At 42.9% G+C, this 22246-nt stretch overlaps 1 protein-coding gene across 1 annotated transcript; it reads left to right on the forward strand.

The window, feature by feature from the left end:
• The first annotated feature begins 417 nt into the window (after positions 1-417).
• Positions 418-22221, forward strand: LOC109896027 (B-cell linker protein). Its single transcript, XM_020490218.2, has 19 exons — positions 418-515; positions 3918-3943; positions 4068-4102; positions 4305-4345; positions 4601-4694; positions 4948-5042; positions 5154-5205; positions 5546-5629; positions 8865-8893; positions 9078-9114; positions 9664-9742; positions 15802-15829; positions 15974-16004; positions 16386-16491; positions 16877-16914; positions 17556-17587; positions 19366-19434; positions 21119-21277; positions 21559-22221. Exons 1-19 carry the CDS (start codon positions 507-509, stop codon positions 21673-21675), a joined length of 1161 nt encoding a protein of 386 aa, XP_020345807.1. The 5' UTR covers positions 418-506; the 3' UTR covers positions 21676-22221.
• Positions 22222-22246: the final 25 nt, after the last annotated feature.

Below are 22246 nucleotides of genomic sequence, written 5' to 3' on the forward strand. Positions count from 1 at the left end.
CCGTGTGACACAGTCCCCCTTCAAAACGAACCATAGTTGGTTAGTAGAGACCCCACTGAATATTTTCCACCCCACTTTAGCTGAGACAGGTAGAAATGTTCTCTCCAATATTCTCAATATACCTGCGTCAACATTGTATTTTTTCATTATTGGTCTTGAAAAAAATATATTTTAAAACCATATTTTGTATTTGTTTTCATAAATGACTTATTGCATTTTCTTATTGGCACAATGAAAGTGGCAACTGATTAAAATTCCATATAATTTGAATTAGTTATCCACATTGCAATGTTTTGAAAAGCATCCTTTTATTTTGAAGGTTTTTTCATTACCATACCAATTTGACGTCATCGTTTGTGCTGCTGGCAGAATACTAGTCTGCTGGCCTACCTGTTCACACTCACTTCTGTATCCCTTGTCCCCCTCTTTCTCTATAGCCTATTTGCATGTGAGGCCAGCAACAAATTAATTTCCTCATGATTTGAGAAGAGAGAGACACCTGAATCATGACAATGGTAATGTACAGTTTGATTTTTTTTACCTTCTCAAAAGAATCAGACGGCAATGGAGCATATACACTTTTCTATTCGTATAGAGACTTCTCACTTCGTGTTGGTAAAAGGAAGTTGCTCCTAGGCCTATTTGCCTATAACAGGGTTTCTCAAACTCGGTCCTAGGGACCCCAAGGGGTGCACATTTAGTTTTTTGCCCTAGCGTAACACAGCTGATTCAAATAATCAACTCATCATCAAGTTTTGATCATTCGAATCAGCTGTGTAATATTAGGGTAAAAAACAAAACGTGCACCTGTCAGCTGTGTAGTGGTAGGGCAAAAACCAAAACGTGCACCGAGTTTAGGAAATGCTGGTGTATAACGTTACATCTTCTGATCTTGTTCGCAAGCTATTGGAAATACAGTAGTAGACCTGCTACCTTCATTACAGTATGGAAGACTGTGAATATTGTTATAATGATGCGTCATACTTATAAAGGCAGTGTGGACTTTCAACTTTTCGTACAGTGGCTTTATTGTTGATAAGTGTTCCCAGTTATTGCGTTCAACCACTGTCTACACAAGTTCCCAATATAAACACCAACACAGTGTAATGCCTAAAGGAATGTTTCATAAAAAATAATACCCTAAATTAAAGGTTTCCATAGCAACATGTCCATGTGCATCAATTGCTGTTATTTCCGTGTGTGTTAATGATGTATTTGTTATTAAATCATGATCGTGCAGTGATTGAAAGGAAAATTGAAGCATGGCTTGGTGTGTGCCACTGCCAATAATGTCTAATTTCCTTTGTGTACGCTCGTTCACTGGGCTACTTACCACACATTTAAAAGCCTAGGATTGGTGTGCATGGGCTAGAGAGATTCCACCATATTTCTAATATTAGTCATTTTCTTTTAAATCATTGAAGGGAAGTGAGCAAATGCACATGGAGAGCCACAATCACCTGACCTGTGCCATAAAGGTCCAGACCTCTTGGAAGTGGTCGTAGTAGCTATGTTAACATACTAGGAAGATATCCATAATAGCGTATGGTTATGCTTGTACAATAGTAATGCGCCATGATGTGAAATAGATAAAGGAAATCTCAAAGAAAGAGTTACCCAATACATGTATGGCTGTACCATTGCACTTTAACCAGGTGTTGACAGGACCAGACGCCACTGTCCCTGTTTGCATCAGACAAGGTTCACAGTCACAAGGTCATTTCCCTTTTCCTCCTGCGGCTTATGGTTTCCCAGGGTCCGTAACAATGTCCTTCTTTTTGGTGACTACTCACCCTGGCTTTGAGGTATGGTTTTCATACCTCAGATGTGGTCTAAAGTCAAGCCGAGCTCATTATTGAACACATTGCCTGCTCCCTTCCTTTGTAGTGCACTTGTAGTGAACTTTTGACCAGGGCACAGGGTGCCATTTTATTTGGGACACAACACTCTCTGTTTTGTAGATTTCACTGTAGATATTGTTAAAATCTGCAACCTCGATCCCTAAAGAATGGGAAACATTGGCAGCATCTTTATGGGGTTGAAACCTACCGTACATATCTCTCCTAATGCAGACAGTAAAGATCCCAACAAGATATGAGGTCTTGTGTGTATTGTTGTCTTGATATGAGGTCTTGTGTGTATTGTTGTCTTGTCGTCTTGTTGTCTTGTTAAAGTCCGTTTGACTTTGGAACACATGACGTAGGAAACGTCTGACAAAGTTTGAATATGGGGTGAGCTATAAACCTTTTTAAAGAAGTTGGCTGCTTTTATATTAGACTGCGGGTGTTTCAGACTGTGTGAAAAGAGGTTGCTATTTGAAAGAGCTTCCACAGATACTGTTGGTTGGATAAGGAACATGCATTCTGAAATGACAGATTTCGACTCCTTGGACACAAACAATAACAAAGTAAGGATTCCTCAGCTTACTTGCTGTGCTTTTCTATATTTGGCCATCGACATGTTTCTGTGACTTTTGATCTAATAACCAACTACTTCTAAGGTAGAAAAAACCCACATGATTAAATTAACTCGTTCAACACAAAATGTGACTTGCTAATGATTTAAGACAATGTGGCAGGACATAAATATGTTAAAGATGGGGCCTAGGACTGTAATAATTGGGGAAATTATATTCAAGGTTTTGTCGACCTGAGGCATACATATCAGTCATGATATCTTCCTGTACACTGAATACACAGACCTTCACCTTGCTAACCATAATGCCAAAGAATCCCTGAAGTCTATCAAATGTTCATTGATTGATTACTTGAAATTGATTTATTGACAATGACACACTGTTTTTAAGAATTAGGATACTGTAGAACAGAAAATACCATGTTATGGGGGCTGGCTTTGTTCATTAACAATGTCCACACACAGGAAATCTAAATATTAAACAGATGAATCAACTCAAACTGTGCTTCTCTTGCCGTTTCTTTATTCTCCCAGTCTCATTCTCCCCTGTCCCTCCCCATATCTCTATTTTTGTGATAATTTACATCAATCCTTCCTCTCCTCTCTGACCAGCCCTGCTGAGAATCAGCCTTGTGGGAAAACACAGCCAAATTCACTTCCTGATTTTAGTCACCTGTTTTTATCTCTGTTTCATCATAGGTTCAGTGTGTTACACAATATAGCCTCCCTTAACCTCCCCTCCCAGATACACACATTGTTGTGGCTTCACTAGATAATTTGTTAAATTGTGTAAATAGTTTATTTCTGCATGCAAGGCTAGTGTATAACAACTATACACAACCGTTCATACGTTTGGTGTCACTTAGAAATGTCCTTGTTTTTGAAAGAAAAGTGCATTTTAAAATGATAAACTTGGATTAGCTAACACAACATGCCATTGGAACACAGGGGTGATGGCTGCTGATAGCGCCTATGTAGATATTCCATAAAATCAGTAGTTTCCAGCTACAATAGTCATTTACAACATTAACCATGTCTACACTGTATTTCTGATCAATTTTATATTATTTTAATGGACAAAAAAGTCAATTTCTTTTTCAAAAACAAGGACATTTCTAAATGACCCCAAACCTTTGAATGGTAGTGTTTATTTTTGATTTTGGGACATTTCAATGATCAATATTCCCCTGTTGTAGTTTGTGATAGTTTCAGTCTTCATCAAAGTTGTTTTCTTTTAAATTATTGGCTTTTGATTAAACCGCTGTTGCCTGGCTTAGTGACCTTCGGTACTTAAAGCAGTCATTGACGCAACCTGTGTAATAGGTGTGATAGCGAGGCTGACGAGAGAGGGACATGTACATGTCTGGGATGGCCTAGACACACAGTATAACTGAGGGTGCCCTTTATTGTATAATGTCACACAAACGGTTTGAAAAGGTTAGTGTTTAGATCCTGTGTGTGTGAGAGATTTTACAGTCCTTCTGTTTTCTTTTCATTTTCAGAGTTTCTTTGGAAAATTAAAGAACCTGTAAGTAGCCTATCAAAGTTATGTTCTTCATTCTTATCTGCCTTCCTCTGAGCAGAACCATAAGCCACTGCCATGATACAGCAGAGAAGTAACCAACATTTTTCTTTCCTCTTTTTCATTACAGACACAGTGGGCCTCCAACTCCACCCAAAATGATAGGTGAGCCTTCAGGAAATCCCCCTCATTATGCTATTGGGAATATATGGTTCCTCTTTATGGAAGTTATAGTGTGAAGTGCTTATTCTGCTCTCTCTCTCTCTCTCTCTCTCTCATATGACTATACTTCTCTTGTCCTCCATTTCTCTCTCTCTTATTCCATTCCCGTCTCTACTTTCTCTCGCTCTCTATTTCTTTGTTTCAGAGAACAATGCGGGGTATGGTGGGTGGCCAGAAGATGAGTTTGTAAGTAGGAGAACACACACCCACACACTTTTGTTTTACTATCCTTGTGGGGATCAAACAATTGATTCCCATGCAGAATTCTATTTTCCCTAACCCATAACTTCTAAACCTAACCCTAATTGGAACCCTAACCCTAAAATAGCCTTTTCCCACAGTGACTGGCGAAATGTCACACACACGACTGATACACCAATGGATATTTGGTTGTAAGAGGTCCTGTGTAGTCATCTTGGTGTGTTTCTGTGTGGATGACAGGATGAAGAGGATGGGGACACATATGAGGTGCCCCCCTGTGAGAGACCCGCATTGAAGGTTCCTTCCAGACATGTGGAGGAGAATGTCTATTTGGGTAACCACCACTGTAGAATATCATTCCCATTTGAGATCCGCTAATCGGACTTTCATGTAAATCATGCATTCATGCCAATGGGAGATTTGCTTGAAAACTTTTGTTTGGTGCGTGGATCTCCAATTTAGGTTTTGTCCCTGTATGTATTATATTGAGGTGTGCATTTATGTGTAAACATTTTCAGAGGGACTATAGCTCTTTACTTTGTAGGAAAGGACGTAGCGCTCTGATTGGCTGTTTTTGGGTTCCACAGAGAGGACGTCAGAGCGGTCCAATCCTGTTCTCCCCAAAAGGCAGGCAGCTGCACCCCCAAGGCCAGCCATGATGGCGCCCATGGGCAAAGCATTGGTAAACTATCAGACTATCACTGCCCATACCTACCTTTCACTTTAGCCTGTGTGCCTACCTCTCTGTGTGCATTATTTTAGTTTTATTTAATGTCGTCTTTCCCCTTTATAGAAACAGCAGCCTCAACCTGAGGAGTTCTACATTGACCCCAACACCAAGAAACGTGAGACTTCCCCCTCTCTTTCCTCCGCTCGTATATCTTCCTATTCTCCCCTCTCTCTATACTCTTATCCTCCTTCTATCCTCCCCTCTCCCTATCCTCCCCTCTCTCTATCCTCCTATCCTCTGCTCCCTATCCTCCTATCCTCTGCTCCCTATCCTCCTATCCTCTGCTCTCTACCCTCCCCTCTTAGTCCAGGACATCCTATTTGATTGTGTATTTTGAATATGAACACATTGTGCCCTATACATAGATGTGAATGTTGATTCATGAAAAGGTGGTACAGTTAGTATAATTCTTGACGCATTTATTGTACAGGAGAATTCCCTCTCTCCCTCTCTAGCGCCTGAGGTAGATAGGAAGGAGAAGCCAGGGAAGAGGTCTACTCCTAAGAAGTTTGCCTCTCCCCCACCACCTGCAGAGGAAGGTAAACTCTACAGTCAAGTCGAGTTCCTACCTGACTAGATACATTGTATTTCATCTACCAATGGTTGCATGCCACGTTATCAACTATGCAGTCAGTTAGTTATTTAAAAACATTTTTTATTTCACCTTTATTTAACCAGGTAGGCAAGTTGAGGACAAATTCTCATTTACAATTGCGACCTGGCCAAGATAAAGCAAAGCAGTTCGACAGATACAACGACACAGTTACACATGAAGTAAAACAAACATACAGTCAATAATACAGTAGAAAATTAAGTCTACATACAATGTGAGCAAATGAGGTGAAATAAAATAAATACAGTAGGGAAAGAGGTAGTTGTTTGGGCTAAATTATAGGTGGGCTATGTAGAGGTGCAGTAATATGTGAGCTGCTCTGACAGCTGGTGCTTAAAGCTAGTGAGGGAGATAAGTGTTTCCAGTTTCAGAGATTTTTGTAGTTTGTTCCAGTCATTGGCAGCAGAGAACTGGAAGGCGAGGCGGCCAAAGGAAGAATTTGTTTTTGGGGTGACCAGAGAGATATACCTGCTGGAGCATGTGCTAAAGGTGGGTGCTGCTATGGTGACCAGCGAGCTGAGATAAGAGGGGACTTTACCTAGCAGGGTCTTGTAGATGACCTGGAGCCAGTGGGTTTGGCGACGAGTATGAAGCAAGAGCCAGCCAACGAGAGCGTACAGGTCGCAGTGATGGGTAGTTTATGGGGCTTTGGTGACAAAACGGATGGCACTGATAGACTGCATCCAATTTATTGAGTAGGGTATTGGAGGCTATTTTGTAAATGACATTGTCGAGGATCGGTAGGATGGTCAGTTTTACAAGGGTATGTTTGGCAGCATGAGTGAAGGATGCTTTGTTGCGAAATAGGAAGCCAATTCTAGATTTAACTTTGTATTGGAGATGTTTGATATGAGTCTGGAAGGAGAGTTTACAGTCTAACCAGACACTTAGAATATGTGGACAACTACAAATACCTAAGTCAGAACCGTCCACAGTAGTGATGTTGGACGGGCGGGCAGGTGCGGGCAGCGATCGGTTGAAGAGCATGCATTTAGTTTTACTTGTATTTAAGAGCAATTGGAGGCCACGGAAGGAGAGTTGTATGGCATTGAAGCTCGTCTGGAGGGTTGTTAACACAGTGTCCAAAGAAGGGCCAGAAGTATACAGAATGGTGTCGTCTGCGTAGAGGTGGATCAGAGACTCACCAGCAGCAAGAGCGACATCATTGATGTATACAGAAAAGAGAGTTGGTCCAAGAATTGAACCCTGTGGCACCCCCATAGAGACTGCCAGAGGCCCGGACAACAGGCCCTCCGATTTGACACACTGAACTCTATCAGAGAAGTAGTTGGTGAACCAGGCGAGGCAATCAAATCAAATTCAAATCAAATTTATTTATATAGCCCTTCGTACATCAGCTGATATCTCAAAGTGCTGTACAGAAACCCAGCCTAAAACCCCAAACAGCAAGCAATGCAGGTGTAGAAGCACGTAAATCATTTGAGAAACCAAGGCTATCGAATCTGCCGATGAGGATGTGGTGATTGACAGAGTTGAAAGCCTTGGCCAGGTCAATGAATACGGTTGCACAGTATTGTTTCTTATCGATGGCGGTTAAGATATCGTTTAGGACCTTGAGTGTGGCTGAGGTGCACCCATGACCAGCTCTGAAACCAGATTGCATAGTGGAGAAGGTATGGTGGGATTCGAAATGGTCGGTAATCTGTTTGTTGACTTGGCTTTCGAAGACCTTAGAAAGGCAGGGTAGGATAGATATAGGTCTGTAGCAGTTTGGGTCAAGAGTGTCCCCCCCTTTGAAGAGGGGGATGACCGCAGCTGCTTTCCAATCTTTGGGAATCTCATACGACACGAAAGAGAGGTTGAACAGGCTAGTAATAGGGATTGCAACAATTTCGGCAGATAATTTTAGAAAGAAAGGGTCCAGATTGTCTAGTCCGGCTGATTTGTAGGGGTCCATATTTTGTAGCTCTTTCAGAACATCAGCTGACTGGATTTGGGAGAAGGAGAAAAAGCTAGCTTGAAAAAGCTAGCCTTGGCTTTTCTAACTGCCTGTGTATATTGGTTTCTAGCTTCCCTGAAAAGTTGCATATCACAGGGGCTGTTTGATGCTAATGCAGAACGCCATAGGATGTTTTTGTTGGTTATGGGCAGTCAGGTCTGGCGAGAACCAAGGGCTATATCTGTTCCTGGTTCTAAATTTCTTGAATGGGGCATTTTTTTTTAAATAACCAGGCATCGTCTACTGACAGGATGAGATCAATATCCTTCCAGGATACCCCGGCCAGGTCGCTTAGAAAGGCCTGCTCACTGAAGTGTTTCAGGGAGCGTTTGACAGTGATGAGTGGGGGTCGTTTGACCGCTGACCCATTACGGATGCAGGCAATGAGGCAGTGATCACTGAGATCTTGGTTGAAAACAGCAGAGGTGTATTTAGAGGGCAAGTTGGTTAGGATAATATCTATGAGGGTGCCCGTGTTTACCACTTTGTGGTGGTACCTGGTAGGTTCATTGATAATTTGTTTGAGATTGAGGGCATCAAGCTTAGATTGTAGGACGGCTGGGGTGTTAAGCATGTTCCAGTTTAGGTCGCTTAGCAGCACGAGCTCTGAAGATAGATGGGGGGCAATCAGTTCACAAATGGTGTCCAGAGCACAGCTGGGGGCAGAGGGTGGTCTATAGCAGGTGGCAACGGTGAGAGACTTGTTTTTAGAGAGGTGGATTTTTAAAAGTAGAAGTTCAAATTGTTTGGCTATAGAACTGGATAGCAGGGCAGAACTCTTCAGGCTATCTTTGCAGTAGATTGCAACACCTCCCCCTTTGGCCGTTCTATCTTGTCTGAAAATGTTGTAGTTTGGGATGGAGATTTCAGAATCTTTGGTGGCCTTCCTAAGCCAGGATTCAGATACGGCTCGAACACACAGAGTGTGCTAAAGCAGTGAATAAAACAAACTTAGGGAGGAGGCTTCTAATTTTAACATCAGATGGCTATAGCACATGATGTGGAGCTGATATGTTAAATTCCTATCCAGGTGTTGTAATATCTGGCATCCGTCTGTAATGTATTCAGGCTGGAACTTGACCAAAATAATACCCTGGAACCCTGGACCGATATCAGTGTGCTATTACATCAAATGACCACTAGAGGGATGTGTGATACTGCAACTGTTTCTACATCAGCCTCTTTTCTTTGTTCTCTGCAGATGTCTACCTGGATCCTAATGAAGGACAGGTGAGTCCAACACATCATTAACAAACAGCCTCACCCCTAACCCCCTACCTCCAGCCCCAAAGCTTAAGCCTTTGCATCTGCTGTACCCTTTTAACACAGTCACAATGTACACTCAGTATATTCTGTGGTTTCTAATTCAGCCAGAGAGAGGTGATTTAATATGTGTGTTGTGTCTCTGTTTCAGGAAGACAGTGATGACCTGTATCTAGAGCCCACAGCGGGTTAGTTACTCCCGTAGGGCCACCCATTGTATTCTTTGACTAGTATGTGTATTGCAGGATTGTAATGTGATTGTAATCGAGACAGTTTGGTGTCCACCCAAAAATGCTGCACATCATGAACACGAATCAGAAATCAAGCGTCGCTTTGAATGACACACCTGTCTCGATCAATGAGAGAACATCTGAAATAGACAATATGCGTACACATTGTTAGATTACCTCATGGAGCATGTATTTAATTTAATTTTAAATTCAAACATTTCACCTACAACTAGCGATGAGAGTGGAGAAGACACTGGTAACTATGGAAGTATCGTCATGTAAAGGTTAGTTGAAAAATTGCTGCCGGTGCTTAACACTACCTAAGCTGTAACGTAGATGTAAACATTCACATATCACATTACAATCCTGTAGCTACTGGTTTGATTGGTTGGTTGATTGATTGGTTATAACTTCAGAGAGACTATATTTTATGAGATATTATACAAGTCTTATTTTGAGAAAAAAATAGATACTACTATCTCTCCATTGTCTCTCCACTATCTCCAGCTTGCCCCCCTGCTCCTCGTGGGCCCATGAGGATGCCCCTCCCACCCAAGACAGCAGCCGCCCCTCCCCCCATACCCATGTGAGTACACCTGTCAAGACATGAGATGACAAATACTCAAACTCATCATGGTGTAACATAAGTGTATATCTTATCCAGGAGTTAAAATAAATGTAATTTCTTAATGGTACGGGACACCCAAGAGCACGCACGCATTTATTTTTATACTACAAAAATTAGACGGTAGCCAACTCTGCTGACACTGACAAACAAATCAATAAAAACCATGTTGTCTGATCCATATAATCGGCCTACGAAAAGGGGAGACGCACATACAATATGACGTCCATCTAACCTGGAGGAGGAAATTATTGTCCAAAAACAAACAAAAGTGACCTTGACCCAATGATAAAGACAGTCAATATGCACACTCACAGGGGATATGGCCGATGTTCTCTGCTGGTGCCAATAAGATAGGCTACTTACTGTTCACTCAATTAAGTTAACAATTTTGATAACGAAAAGACAGATTTGAGTCTTTTCATTGCAAATGGCTATTGTTGTATAGAGATGACAAACAGTTTTTCTGCAATTGTATTTTTTAAATATTGCCATTGGCCTGGCTGGATCTCTGCTTTTCACTGACAGTCGCAACTTAACAATCATCTATTTGGTATTTGCAGCGCCCGCTGCCCAAATTGCGGGCCTTTCTGAGTGTAGGCTATGCGATTGAACTTTTACCCCTTTTTCTCCCCAATTGGTAGTTAGTCTTGTCCCATCGCTGCAACACCCCTACAGACTTGGGAGAGGTGAAGGTCGAAAGCCATGTGTCCCCAAAACACAACCCTGCCAAGCCGCACTGCTTTTTGACCTACTGCTCCCTTAACCCAGAAGCCAGCCACACCAATGTGTTGGAGGAAACACCATCTAGCTGGTGACCGAAGTCAGAGCGCGATGGGACAAGGAATCCCAGCCAGCCAAACCCTTCCCTAACCCGGATGACGCTGGGCCAATTGTGCTCCACCTCATGGGTCTCCCGGTCACGGCCGGCTGTGACACAGCCTTGGATCGAACCAGGGTCTGTAGTGATGCCTCAAGCGCTGCTATGCAGTGTCTTAGACCGCTGCACCACTTGGGAGGCCTCAGATTAAAAAAATAAAATTCTAAAGCAAATGATCCTCTGTAGCCAAATCATGCTTTCTGGTGTAGTAGCCTATTGAAGGATTTTATTTCTTTCTGTATAAGGAGTGAGCTAATTAGGCTATATTTTTTGGTTTGGTTTAGGGAAAGCTTCCCATAGCCTTATGGACACACTGTCTATGCCTTTTTAATGTGGTATAAACAATCATCTGATTGTCAAACAATCACTTAACAAAGGTGCTTCTGTAGGGTACCCGCGTACATTCGTTCCACGCAGAAAATCATTTAAGCATCCAAACCGACAGAGATGGCCGCCTCGCTTCGCGTTCCTAGGAAACTATGCAGTTTTTTGTTTTTTTACGTGTTATTTCTTACACTAGTACCCCAGGTCATCTTAGGTTTCATCACATACAGCCGAGAAGAACTACTGAATATAAGATCAGCGTCAACTCACCACCAGTACGACCAAGAATATGTTTTTCGCGATGCGGATCCTGTGTTCTGCCTTACAACCAGCGCCACGGGATGGTTCCCATGCAGCGACCCAAAAAAACGACTCAGAAAAAGAGGGAAACGAAGCGGTCTTCTGGTCAGACTCCGGAGACGGGCACATCGTGCACCACTCCCTAGCATTCTTCTTGCCAATGTCCAGTCTCTTGACAACAAGGTTGATGAAATCCGAGCAAGGGTAGCATTCCAGAGGGACATCAGAGACTGTAACGTTCTCTGTTTCACGGAAACGTGGCTCACTGGAGAGACGCAATCCGAAGCGGTGCAGCCAGCGGGTTTCTCCACGCATCGCGCGGACAGAAACGAACATCTTTCTGGTAAGAAGAGGGGCGGGGGCGTATGCCTTATGGCCAACGTGACATGGTGTGATGAAAGAAACATACAGGAACTCAAATCCTTCTGTTCACCTGATTTAGAATTCCTCACAATCAAATGTAGACCGCATTATCTACCAAGAGAATTCTCTTCGATTATAATCACAGCCGTATATATCCCCCCCCAAGCAGACACATCGATGGCTCTGAACGAACTTTATTTAACTCTCTGCAAACTGGAAACGATTTATCCGGAGGCTGCATTCATTGTAGCTGGGGATTTTAACAAGGCTAATCTGAAAACAAGACTCCCTAAATTTTATCAGCATATCGATTGCGCAACCAGGGATGGAAAGACCCTGGATCATTGTTACTCTAACTTCCGCGACGCATATAAGGCCCTGCCCCGCCCCCCTTTCGGAAAAGCTGACCACGACTCCATTTTGTTGATCCCTGCCTACAGACAGAAACTAAAACAAGAAGCTCCCACGCTGAGGTCTGTCCAACGCTGGTCTGACCAAGCTGACTCCACACTCCAAGACTGCTTCCATCACGTGGACTGGGAGATGTTTCGTATTGCGTCAGCCAACAACATTGACGAATACGCTGATTCGGTGTGCGAGTTCATTAGAACGTGCGTTGAAGAAGTCGTTCCCATAGCAACGATTAAAACATTCCCCAACCAGAAACCGTGGATTGATGGCAGCATTCGTGTGGAACTGAAGGCGCGAACCACTGCTTTTAATCAGGGCAAGGTGTCTGGTAACATGACTGAATACAAACAGCGCAGCTATTCCCTCCGCAAGGCTATCAAACAAGCTAAGCGCTAGTACAGAGACAAAGTAGAATCTCAATTCAACGGCTCAGACACAAGAGGCATGTGGCAGGGTCTACAGTCAATCACGGACTACAGGAAGAAACCCAGCCCAGTCACGGACCAGGATGTCTTGCTCCCAGGCAGACTAAACAACTTTTTTGCCCGCTTTGAGGACAATACAGTGCCACTGACACGGCCTGCAACGAAAACATGCGGTCTCTCCTTCACTGCAGCCGAAGTGAGTAAGACATTTAAACGTGTTAACCCTCGCAAGGCTGCAGGCCCAGACGGCATCCCCAGCCGCGCCCTCAGAGCATGCGCAGACCAGCTGGCCGGTGTGTTTACGGACATATTCAACCAATCCCTATACCAGTCTGCTGTTCCCACATGCTTCAAGAGGGCCACCATTGTTCCTGTTCCCAAGAAAGCTAAGGTAACTGAGCTAAACGACTACCGCCCCGTAGCACTCGCATCCGTCATCATGAAGTGCTTTGAGAGACTAGTCAAGGACCATATCACCTCCACCCTACCTGACACCCTTGACCCACTCCAATTTGCTTACCGCCCAAATAGGTCCACAGACGATGCAATCTCAACCACACTGCACACTGCCCTAACCCATCTGGACAAGAGGAATACCTATGTGAGAATGCTGTTCATCGACTACAGCTCGGCATTCAACACCATAGTACCCTCCAAGCTCGTCATCAAGCTCGAGACGCTGGGTCTCGACCCCGCCCTGTGCAACTGGGTACTGGACTTCCTGACGGGCCGCCCCCAGGTGGTGAGGGTAGGCAACAACATCTCCTCCCCGCTGATCCTCAACACTGGGGCCCCACAAGGGTGCGTTCTGAGCCCTCTCCTGTACTCCCTGTTCACCCACGACTGCGTGGCCACGCACGCCTCCAACTCAATCATCAAGTTTGCGGACGACACAACAGTGGTAGGCTTGATTACCAACAACGAGGAGACGGCCTACAGGGAGGAGGTGAGGGCCCTCGGAGTGTGGTGTCAGGAAAATAACCTCACACTCAACGTCAACAAAACTAAGGAGATGATTGTGGACTTCAGGAAACAGCAGAGGGAACACCCCCCCATCCACATCGATGGAACAGTAGTGGAGAGGGTAGCAAGTTTTAAGTTCCTCGGCATACACATCACAGACAAACTGAATTGGTCCACTCACACAGACAGCATCGTGAGGAAGGCGCAGCAGCGCCTCTTCAACCTCAGGAGGCTGAAGAAATTCGGCTTGTCACCAAAAGCACTCACAAACTTCTACAGATGCACAATCGAGAGCATCCTGGCGGGCTGTATCACCGCCTGGTATGGCAACTGCACCGCCCTCAACCGTAAGGCTCTCCAGAGGGTAGTGAGGTCTGCACAACGCATCACCGGGGGCAAACTACCTGCCCTCCAGGACACCTACACCACCCGATGCTACAGGAAGGCCATAAAGATCATCAAGGACATCAACCACCCGAGCCACTGCCTGTTCACCCCGCTGTCATCCAGAAGGCGAGGTCAGTACAGGTGCATCAAAGCTGGGACCGAGAGACTGAAAAACAGCTTCTATCTCAAGGCCATCAGACTGTTAAACAGCCACCACTAACATTGAGTGGCTACTGCCAACACACTGTCAATGCCACTGACTCTACTCCAGCCACTTTAATCATGGGAATTGATGGGAAATGATGTAAATATATCACTAGCCACTTTAAACAATGCTACCTTATATAATGTTACTTACCCTACATTATTCATCTCATATGCATACGTAGATACTGTACTCTATATCATCGACTGCATCCTTATGTAATACATGTATCACTAGCCACTTTAACTATGCCACTTGGTTTACATACTCATCTCATATGTATATACTGTACTCGATATCATCTACTGTATCTTGCCTATGCTGCTCTGTACCATCACTCATTCATATATCTTTATGTACATATTCTTTATCCCCTTACACTGTGTATAAGACAGTAGTTTTTTTTGGAATTGTTAGTTAGATCACTTGTTCGTTATTACTGCATTGTCGGAACTAGAAGCACAAGCATTTCGCTACACTCGCATTAACATCTGCTAACCATGTGTATGTGACAAATAAATTTGATTTGATTTGAAGTGTACTGTGCACCTGCAATTTAATTAATGGAAAGAGACATCGGTTATAAAACACCAGTGGTGGAAAAAGTACCCAATTGTCATACTTGAGTAAAAGTAAAGATACCTTAATAGAAAATGACACAAGTAAAAGTGAGTCATCCAGTAAAAGTCCAAGTATTTTGTTTTAAATATACTTAAGTATCAAAAGTAAATGTAAATACTAAAATATACTTAAGTATCAAAAGTATAAATAATTTAGAATTCCTTATTAAGCAAACCAGATGCCACCATTTTCTTTTTTTTTTTTATGGATAGCCAGGGGCACGCTCCAACACTCAGACATCATTTACAAACAAATCATGTGTTTGGTGATTCCGCCAGATCAGACGCAATAAGGATGACCAGGGATGTTCTCTTAATAAGTGTGTGAATTAGACCATTTTCCTGTCCTGCTGAGCATTCAAAATGTAACGAGTACTTTTGGGTGTCAGGGAAAATGTATGGAGGTAAAAGTACATCATTTTGTTTAGCAATGTAGTGAAGTAAAAGTAAGAGTTGTCAAAAATATAAATAGTAAAGTATAGATACTCAAAAAAACTACTTAAGTAGTACTTTCAAGTATTTTTGCTTAAGTACTTTACACCACATGTAGTGTAATGACATTCTGCAGTTGGCATTAGGCTTACAGCACATACACATGTAGCCTGAATTAATGCATCCACTGTTGTCCACGCGCGCCTTGGTCTCGGCCACTCATCTCCACCTTGTCCATGAACATCTCCAGCACTCGTCTCTGCTTTGACAAAATGTAAGTGTTCTCAAACCACAACGGAATTTGGAGCGTATACATCCCGGTTTCCAGTCAATTCACTAATTTGTCATGCGGTTGACATGCGGTAATGTTAAATAATGGTGTAGTAGCCTATAGTTTTTTGGGAATGCTATGGGCATGCTGTATTAATTGTGATAGGGTCACGTTTTACCAGTACGGCGTACCCCCACTATTTATTTAGACGGGACGTCGTACCGGACCGTACCGCCTTACTTTCACCCCTGTCTATATCCTCACTTCCATTCTGTTTATAGTTATGTAAATGAAAAAATTGGGTTAATTGGGTTAAACTGGCCTTTGCACCATCCAGTTACTAGTACCGTTGTATGTCTTGAGAGAAGCCATATTGTATTTGAGTACTGTTGTTTGACATGCGATATCAGTCCCACCCTTTCTGCCTGTCTCTCTGTAGAAAACCTCCAGTGCCCAGAGCCAAGTCTGTAAGTTTCTCCATGGTTCACACGTTTTAATACAACACTGGCCTGTTTCGCACATTCTCCACTGAACATGTTTTTTAGTGCAGGAGTATAGGCTTAATCTATGGACATATGTTTGTATTAGTTTAACTTTTTGCTCCATTTCAGAGTTCTCTATTGGTGAATGAGGCAAAGACAGGTACGTGACACACTACCTTCCATCTGCATTGAAAAGAGATCATGTCTGCATCTCAAATGGCCTATTACCTACACGCACTACTTTTGACCAGAGCCCTACATAGGGAACTGGGTGGGTGCCATTTGGAATGCAAGCATCAAAGATGCACAATAGTTTTGAGTGGAGCTCACGAGCCAAAAGTGGTCTCTGTCTGTTGTGTACTATGTCATCCATTTCTTATATGTTACGTCCAAGTTTGTTTACCTTTTTAGCAATTCGTATTTTATGTTACGAATCCAATTTGTACTATATGTTATCAATTTGTTGTGCTTAAGATCCTGGAGTGTATCTTTAAGTGAAAATGCAGAAACTGCTCTGTTTCTGTGACCATCCCACCCCCAGCTCCTCCCCCTGATATCAGGCGCTCCATGTTCCCTGGCAAACTGCCCCCACCCACCCTGGGCATCAAACCCCCCCTCCCTGCATCTCTAAAGGAACCCAAACCAAGGTGAGGCTTGGGAGCACAGCACCATGCATATACACACTGGATGAGACCATGCTACACACAACATGCATGTTTTATGTGTTAAACATGTTTAGCAGGTTCATGCTTTATGAACATTCAATCTTGTACAAGCATCAACAATCAAACACACATAGATACCACTTAGTATTGCCTGATAATGATTTCCATTCTGTTTACAGTTATCCATACAGTGTTAACTTTGTGGTCTATAAAGATTATATTTGATAAGTGTGTGTATCTCATAATGTATGTCTTGGGATTATAAAGGCCTACTGTTCTTGTGTATAAATAATGTAGCCACGGGACTATATTGCTCATATTATTGTAAGAATGTTGGCTATTGTTGGACTTGGTGTGTTTGTTGCAGCCCTCCTCCCCCTCCTATTGTACACTCTACTGCAGCAGGTAAGAGCCTGCTGGAAACGGGACCAGTTTTGGGTCACATCTGAAAGATAGAAATGGGAAGGATGCCCGGAACTCTGAAATTAAGATCACTTTATTAGTCAATTGCACACACAGTCCAACTGAAATTTGACTTCCGCTTTTAACCCAAACTGCTGTGAACGACACATACATATACAAGTTTTGGAGAGGTTTGGGGGGCTGCCACACTGGGTGCCTGGGGAGCTGTTGTTGTGGGGGGCACAACGGCAGGCAATGGCATCTAGGATTTTATACCAGCAACACTCACTTCCCGCCAGATTTTCGTACCCGGGATTCGAACTGGAAACCCTCTGGTTTCTGGCTCACCTCTCTCACCACTCGGCTCCAACTATGGTATGCCTATCAGAGTTGTGGGCACCCTTCATTCCTTTAGGTTACTTTTTTTACATGAACAAGTTGGAGGTGCATATTGTTTGTTTTTCTATACTTACGTAAACTGGAAGCCATTTTCATTATAACAGCATGTTTTAACCCCTGGGTAATCTAGGGTCACTGTGGTTTTTGTCAGTAGTGCTATCCAGTATACTAGTGAACTTGCTTTATTATGAGTAGACTGTAGAGCACTCAACACATTGGTCAACACTAATTTTTATCTGTCAAAGTTTCTCCCCCTGGTATGAAGACGACCATGCAGGTATGCGTCATTCCATCTCATACTGCACCTCTCATATACAGTGCCTTGCGAAAGTATTCGGCCCCCTTGAACTTTGCGACCTTTTGCCACATTTCAGGCTTCAAACATAAAGATATAAAACTGTATTTTTTTGTGAAGAATCACAACAAGTGGGACACAATCATGAAGTGGAACGACATTTATTGGATATTTCAAACTTTTTTAACAAATCAAAAACTGAAAAATTGGGCGTGCAAAATTATTCAGCCCCCTTAAGTTAATACTTTGTAGCGCCACCTTTTGCTGCGATTACAGCTGTAAGTCGCTTGGGGTATGTCTATCAGTTTTGCACATCGAGAGACTGAAATGTTTTCCCATTCCTCCTTGCAAAACAGCTTGAGCTCAGTGAGGTTGGATGGAGAGCATTTGTGAACAGCAGTTTTCAGTTCTTTCCACAGATTCTCGATTGGATTCAGGTCTGGACTTTGACTTGGCCATTCTAACACCTGGAAATGTTTATTTTTGAACCATTCCATTGGAGATTTTGCTTTATGTTTTGGATCATTGTCTTGTTGGAAGACAAATCTCCGTCCCAATCTCAGGTCTTTTGCAGACTCCATCAGGTTTTCTTCCAGAATGGTCCTGTATTTGGCTCCATCCATCTTCCCAACAATTTTAACCATCTTCCCTGTCCCTGCTGAAGAAAAGCAGGCCCAAACCATGATGCTGCCACCACCATGTTTGACAGTGGGGATGGTGTGGTCAGGGTGATGAGCTGTGTTGCTTTTTGTTGCCAAAAAGTTCAATTTTGGTTTCATCTGACCAGAGCACCTTCTTCCACATGTTTGGTGTGTCTCCCAGGTGGCTTGTGGCAAACTTTAAACAACACTTTTTATGAATATCTTTAAGAAATGGCTTTCTTCTTGCCACTCTTCCATAATGGCCAGATTTGTGCAATATACGACTGATTGTTGTCCTATGGACAGAGTCTCCCACCTCAGCTGTAGATCTCTGCAGTTCATCCAGAGTGATCATGGGCCTCTTGGCTGCATCTCTGATCAGTCTTCTCCTTGTATGAGCTGAAAGTTTAGAGGGACGGCCAGGTCTTGGTAGATTTGCAGTGGTCTGATACTCCTTCCATTTCAATATTATCGCTTGCACAGTGCTCCTTGGGATGTTTAAAGCTTGGGAAATCTTTTTGTATCCAAATTCGGCTTTAAACTTCTTCACAACAGTATCTCGGACCTGCCTGGTGTGTTCCTTGTTCTTCATGATGCTCTCTGCGCTTTTAACGGACCTCTGAGACTATCACAGTGCAGGTGCATTTATACGGAGACTTGATTACACACAGGTGGATTGTATTTATCATCATTAGTCATTTAGGTCAACATTGGATCATTCAGAGATCCTCACTGAACTTCTGGAGAGAGTTTGCTGCACTGAAAGTAAAGGGGCTGAATAATTTTGCACGCCCAATTTTTCAGTTTTTGATTTGTTAAAAAAGTTTGAAATATCCAATAAATGTCGTTCCACTTCATGATTGTGTCCCACTTGTTGATTCTTCACAAAAAAATAGTTTTAAATCTTTGTTTGAAGCCTGAAATGTGGCAAAAGGTCGCAAAGTTCAAGGGGACCGAATACTTTCGCATGGCACTGTAGTTGTGTAATACAGTGTTAAAGTGATACAAATGTTGCTGCAATTCTTAGTTAAGTAGTGATATACCTGATGTATGGGCTGCCCTTGGGTAAAGTATCATGACAGATAGGGCAGGGTGTCAGAGAACTGTGGTGTGTTACAGGAGAAAGAGTGGTTTGCTGGAAACTGCGATAGAAAGACTGCCGAGGACTTCTTACTGCAGATCAACAAGGTGGGAAACAATAACAAACTGTGGAGATTAGCATGGACACAGACATACAGTTCTTGGGTTTGGGTTAAATGCGGAAGACACATTTCAGTTGAATGCATTCAGTTGTACAACTGACTAGGTATCCCCCTTTCCTTTTCCTTTCTTGAAGTTATAACAATAATAACATAATAATAACATAATAACAATGCATGTAGATGTAGAATCTCCAGCTCTGAAGCACACCATGGTAATCAATATGATTAGTTAAACACTAAACAAAAATATAAACTCAAAATGTAAAGTGTTGGTCCCATGTTTCATGAGCTTAAATAAAATATCAAAGAAATGTTCCATACGCACAAAAAACGTATTTCTCTCATGTTGTGCACAAATTTGTTTAAATCCCTGTTAGTGAGCATTTCTCTTATGCCAAGATAATCCATCCACCTGACAGGTGTGGCATATCAAGAAGCTGATTACAGAGCATGATCATTACACAGGTGTACCTGTGGGCATAACAAAGCGCTCCATGGTGGCGGTGGGGTTATGTTATGGACAGGCATAAGCTACAGACAATGAACATAATTGCATTTTATTGATGACAATTTGAATGCATGGAGATACCGTGATGAGCTCCTGAGGCCCATTGTCATGCCCTTCATCCACCTCCACCACATGTTTCAGCATGATAATGCACAGCCCTATGTCGCAAGGATCTGTACACAATTCCTGGAAGCTGAAAATGTCCCAGTTCTTCCATGGCCTGCATACTCCCACTGAGCATGTTTGGGATGCTCTGGATCAACGTGTGTGACAGCGTGTTCCAGTTCCTGCCAATATCCTGCAACTTTGCACAACCATTGAAGAAGGAGACAACATTCCACAGGCCACAATCAACAGCCTGATCAACTCTATGCGAAGGATATGTCACACTGCATGAGGCAAATGTTGGTGACACCAGATACTGACTGATTTTCTGATCCACGCCCCTACCGGCAGCAAGGTATCTGTGACCAACAGATGCATATCTGTATTCCCAGTCATGTGAAATCCATAGATAGGGCCTATTGAATTTATTTCAGTTGACACATTTTCTTATATGAGCTGTAACTCAAATGTTGAAATTGCTTCATGTTGCGTTTTTGTTCAGTATAGTTAGTCCGGTATCATTAGTGCATTAGGCTGTCATTAGCCTGTCAAATACATCCACCTGCTTCTCTTTTGTTCTCTCCCCTCCTCTCTCTGTGCTGCTCAGTAACTGCTGTGTTTTATGTGTTATAATGCTGCTGGCTATATGAGTGTTTCTGTCTCTGGTCCTTTGTCTTCACTAACACAGCCGACCTGTTTAATTTCACGCTGAAATGGACAAGCAATGATGTGAGAGTAATCAGTCATAACTCCCCTTTTATTTGACTGCAGACACACAGGTTTGCAGGGAGGTTATATCAGACACAGGTTGACAGGAAAGGCACAGGGCAGTGCAGAGGGTAATAGGGTATTCTTCCGTGTGTGTGTGTGTGTGTGTGTGTGTGTGTGTGTGTGTGTGTGGCTTCTGGGTTTAGCTGACACACACACTATCAGTGAGTCTGAATAATCTGTGCTGATTCAGAGGTCATGTGGGTATTGATACTGATATCCACTGTATATTCCCTCGTCCCTCACCATCTTCTCCCTCTCACCTCTCCTACCACTCTCCCCCTTGTAGGACGGGGCATTCCTGATACGTCACAGTTCAGCCCAGAATGCCCGTCAGCCCTACACACTGGCTGTCCTATACAGACAGAAGGTCTATAACATCCCCATCCGCTTTCTGGAGGAGACGCGCGGCTACGCCCTCGGAAAGGAGGGCAAGAAGAACGAGGAGGTGATGAGGCAGGGGGAGGTGTAAAAGGGGATGTTGGGATGAGGAGAAGAGAGATAAGGAGAGGGGAAAGACAGAGGCTGTAGGAGGAAAGGAGGATTTGAAAAAATAATGAAGGGGTCAGGTGAGAGAGATGATAGAGGGAGGATGTGGGAGGAACAGAGGCTGTGTGGAAAAGAGACTAAGGAATGCAACTTAGTATTATTCTGTAACCTCTGCAATAACTACTGTAGTAACTCTCCCTTTCTCTCTCTCTCTCTCGCTACTCCATCCCTCCCTCTCAGTTTTTCTGTAGTCTCCAGGAGATCATCTCTCACCACAAGAATAACCAACTGCTGCTGATCGATAGCAAGAGTCAGGCCAAGCACACCACACATCTCACTCACCCAGCTTGTCCATAAACTACATTACCCCGCCCACCCAGCCTGACCGTAAACTACACTACCCTTAACCCACAAAATGGATCTATACCAGCCTGTCCATAAAGTACATTAAATGCTACCATTAATAACTAAATAAATTTTACAAATGTGGAAATACTACTTTCAATAGTCATATTCCTCACCCACAACATGTCCATTACAACTCCTCTCTTTTTGTTTCGTGATGAAAATGGTTGAAAGTGTATTACAGTATATCTGTGTACTGTATATGTTTGAGTGTTTTAAAATATGCTGTAATTATGCCTGTATGACCTTATCAACACTTTTCTTTTGGGGGGGGGGGGTTGATTTGAATACGCTTGCACCTGAATAGAATAGTGAGTAGACTATGAAAATGAATATTCAATACTTAATTCTTGCTCTGACTCCATTTTATGCAGTTTTGTTTCAGTGATGTTGGATTCACTTTTGGGTCTACACCTGTGTTGTGAATACTGTATAAGTGTTGGTCATCTGTATGTTTCTATTTATTATAATAATAATAATAATAATAGACTGAAATCTTTTGACGTCTGGTCTGTGTTTTTTA

The sequence above is a fragment of the Oncorhynchus kisutch genome, linkage group LG8 (assembly GCF_002021735.2).
Source record: "Oncorhynchus kisutch isolate 150728-3 linkage group LG8, Okis_V2, whole genome shotgun sequence".
In the NCBI taxonomy this organism is placed as follows: Eukaryota; Metazoa; Chordata; class Actinopteri; order Salmoniformes; family Salmonidae; genus Oncorhynchus; species Oncorhynchus kisutch.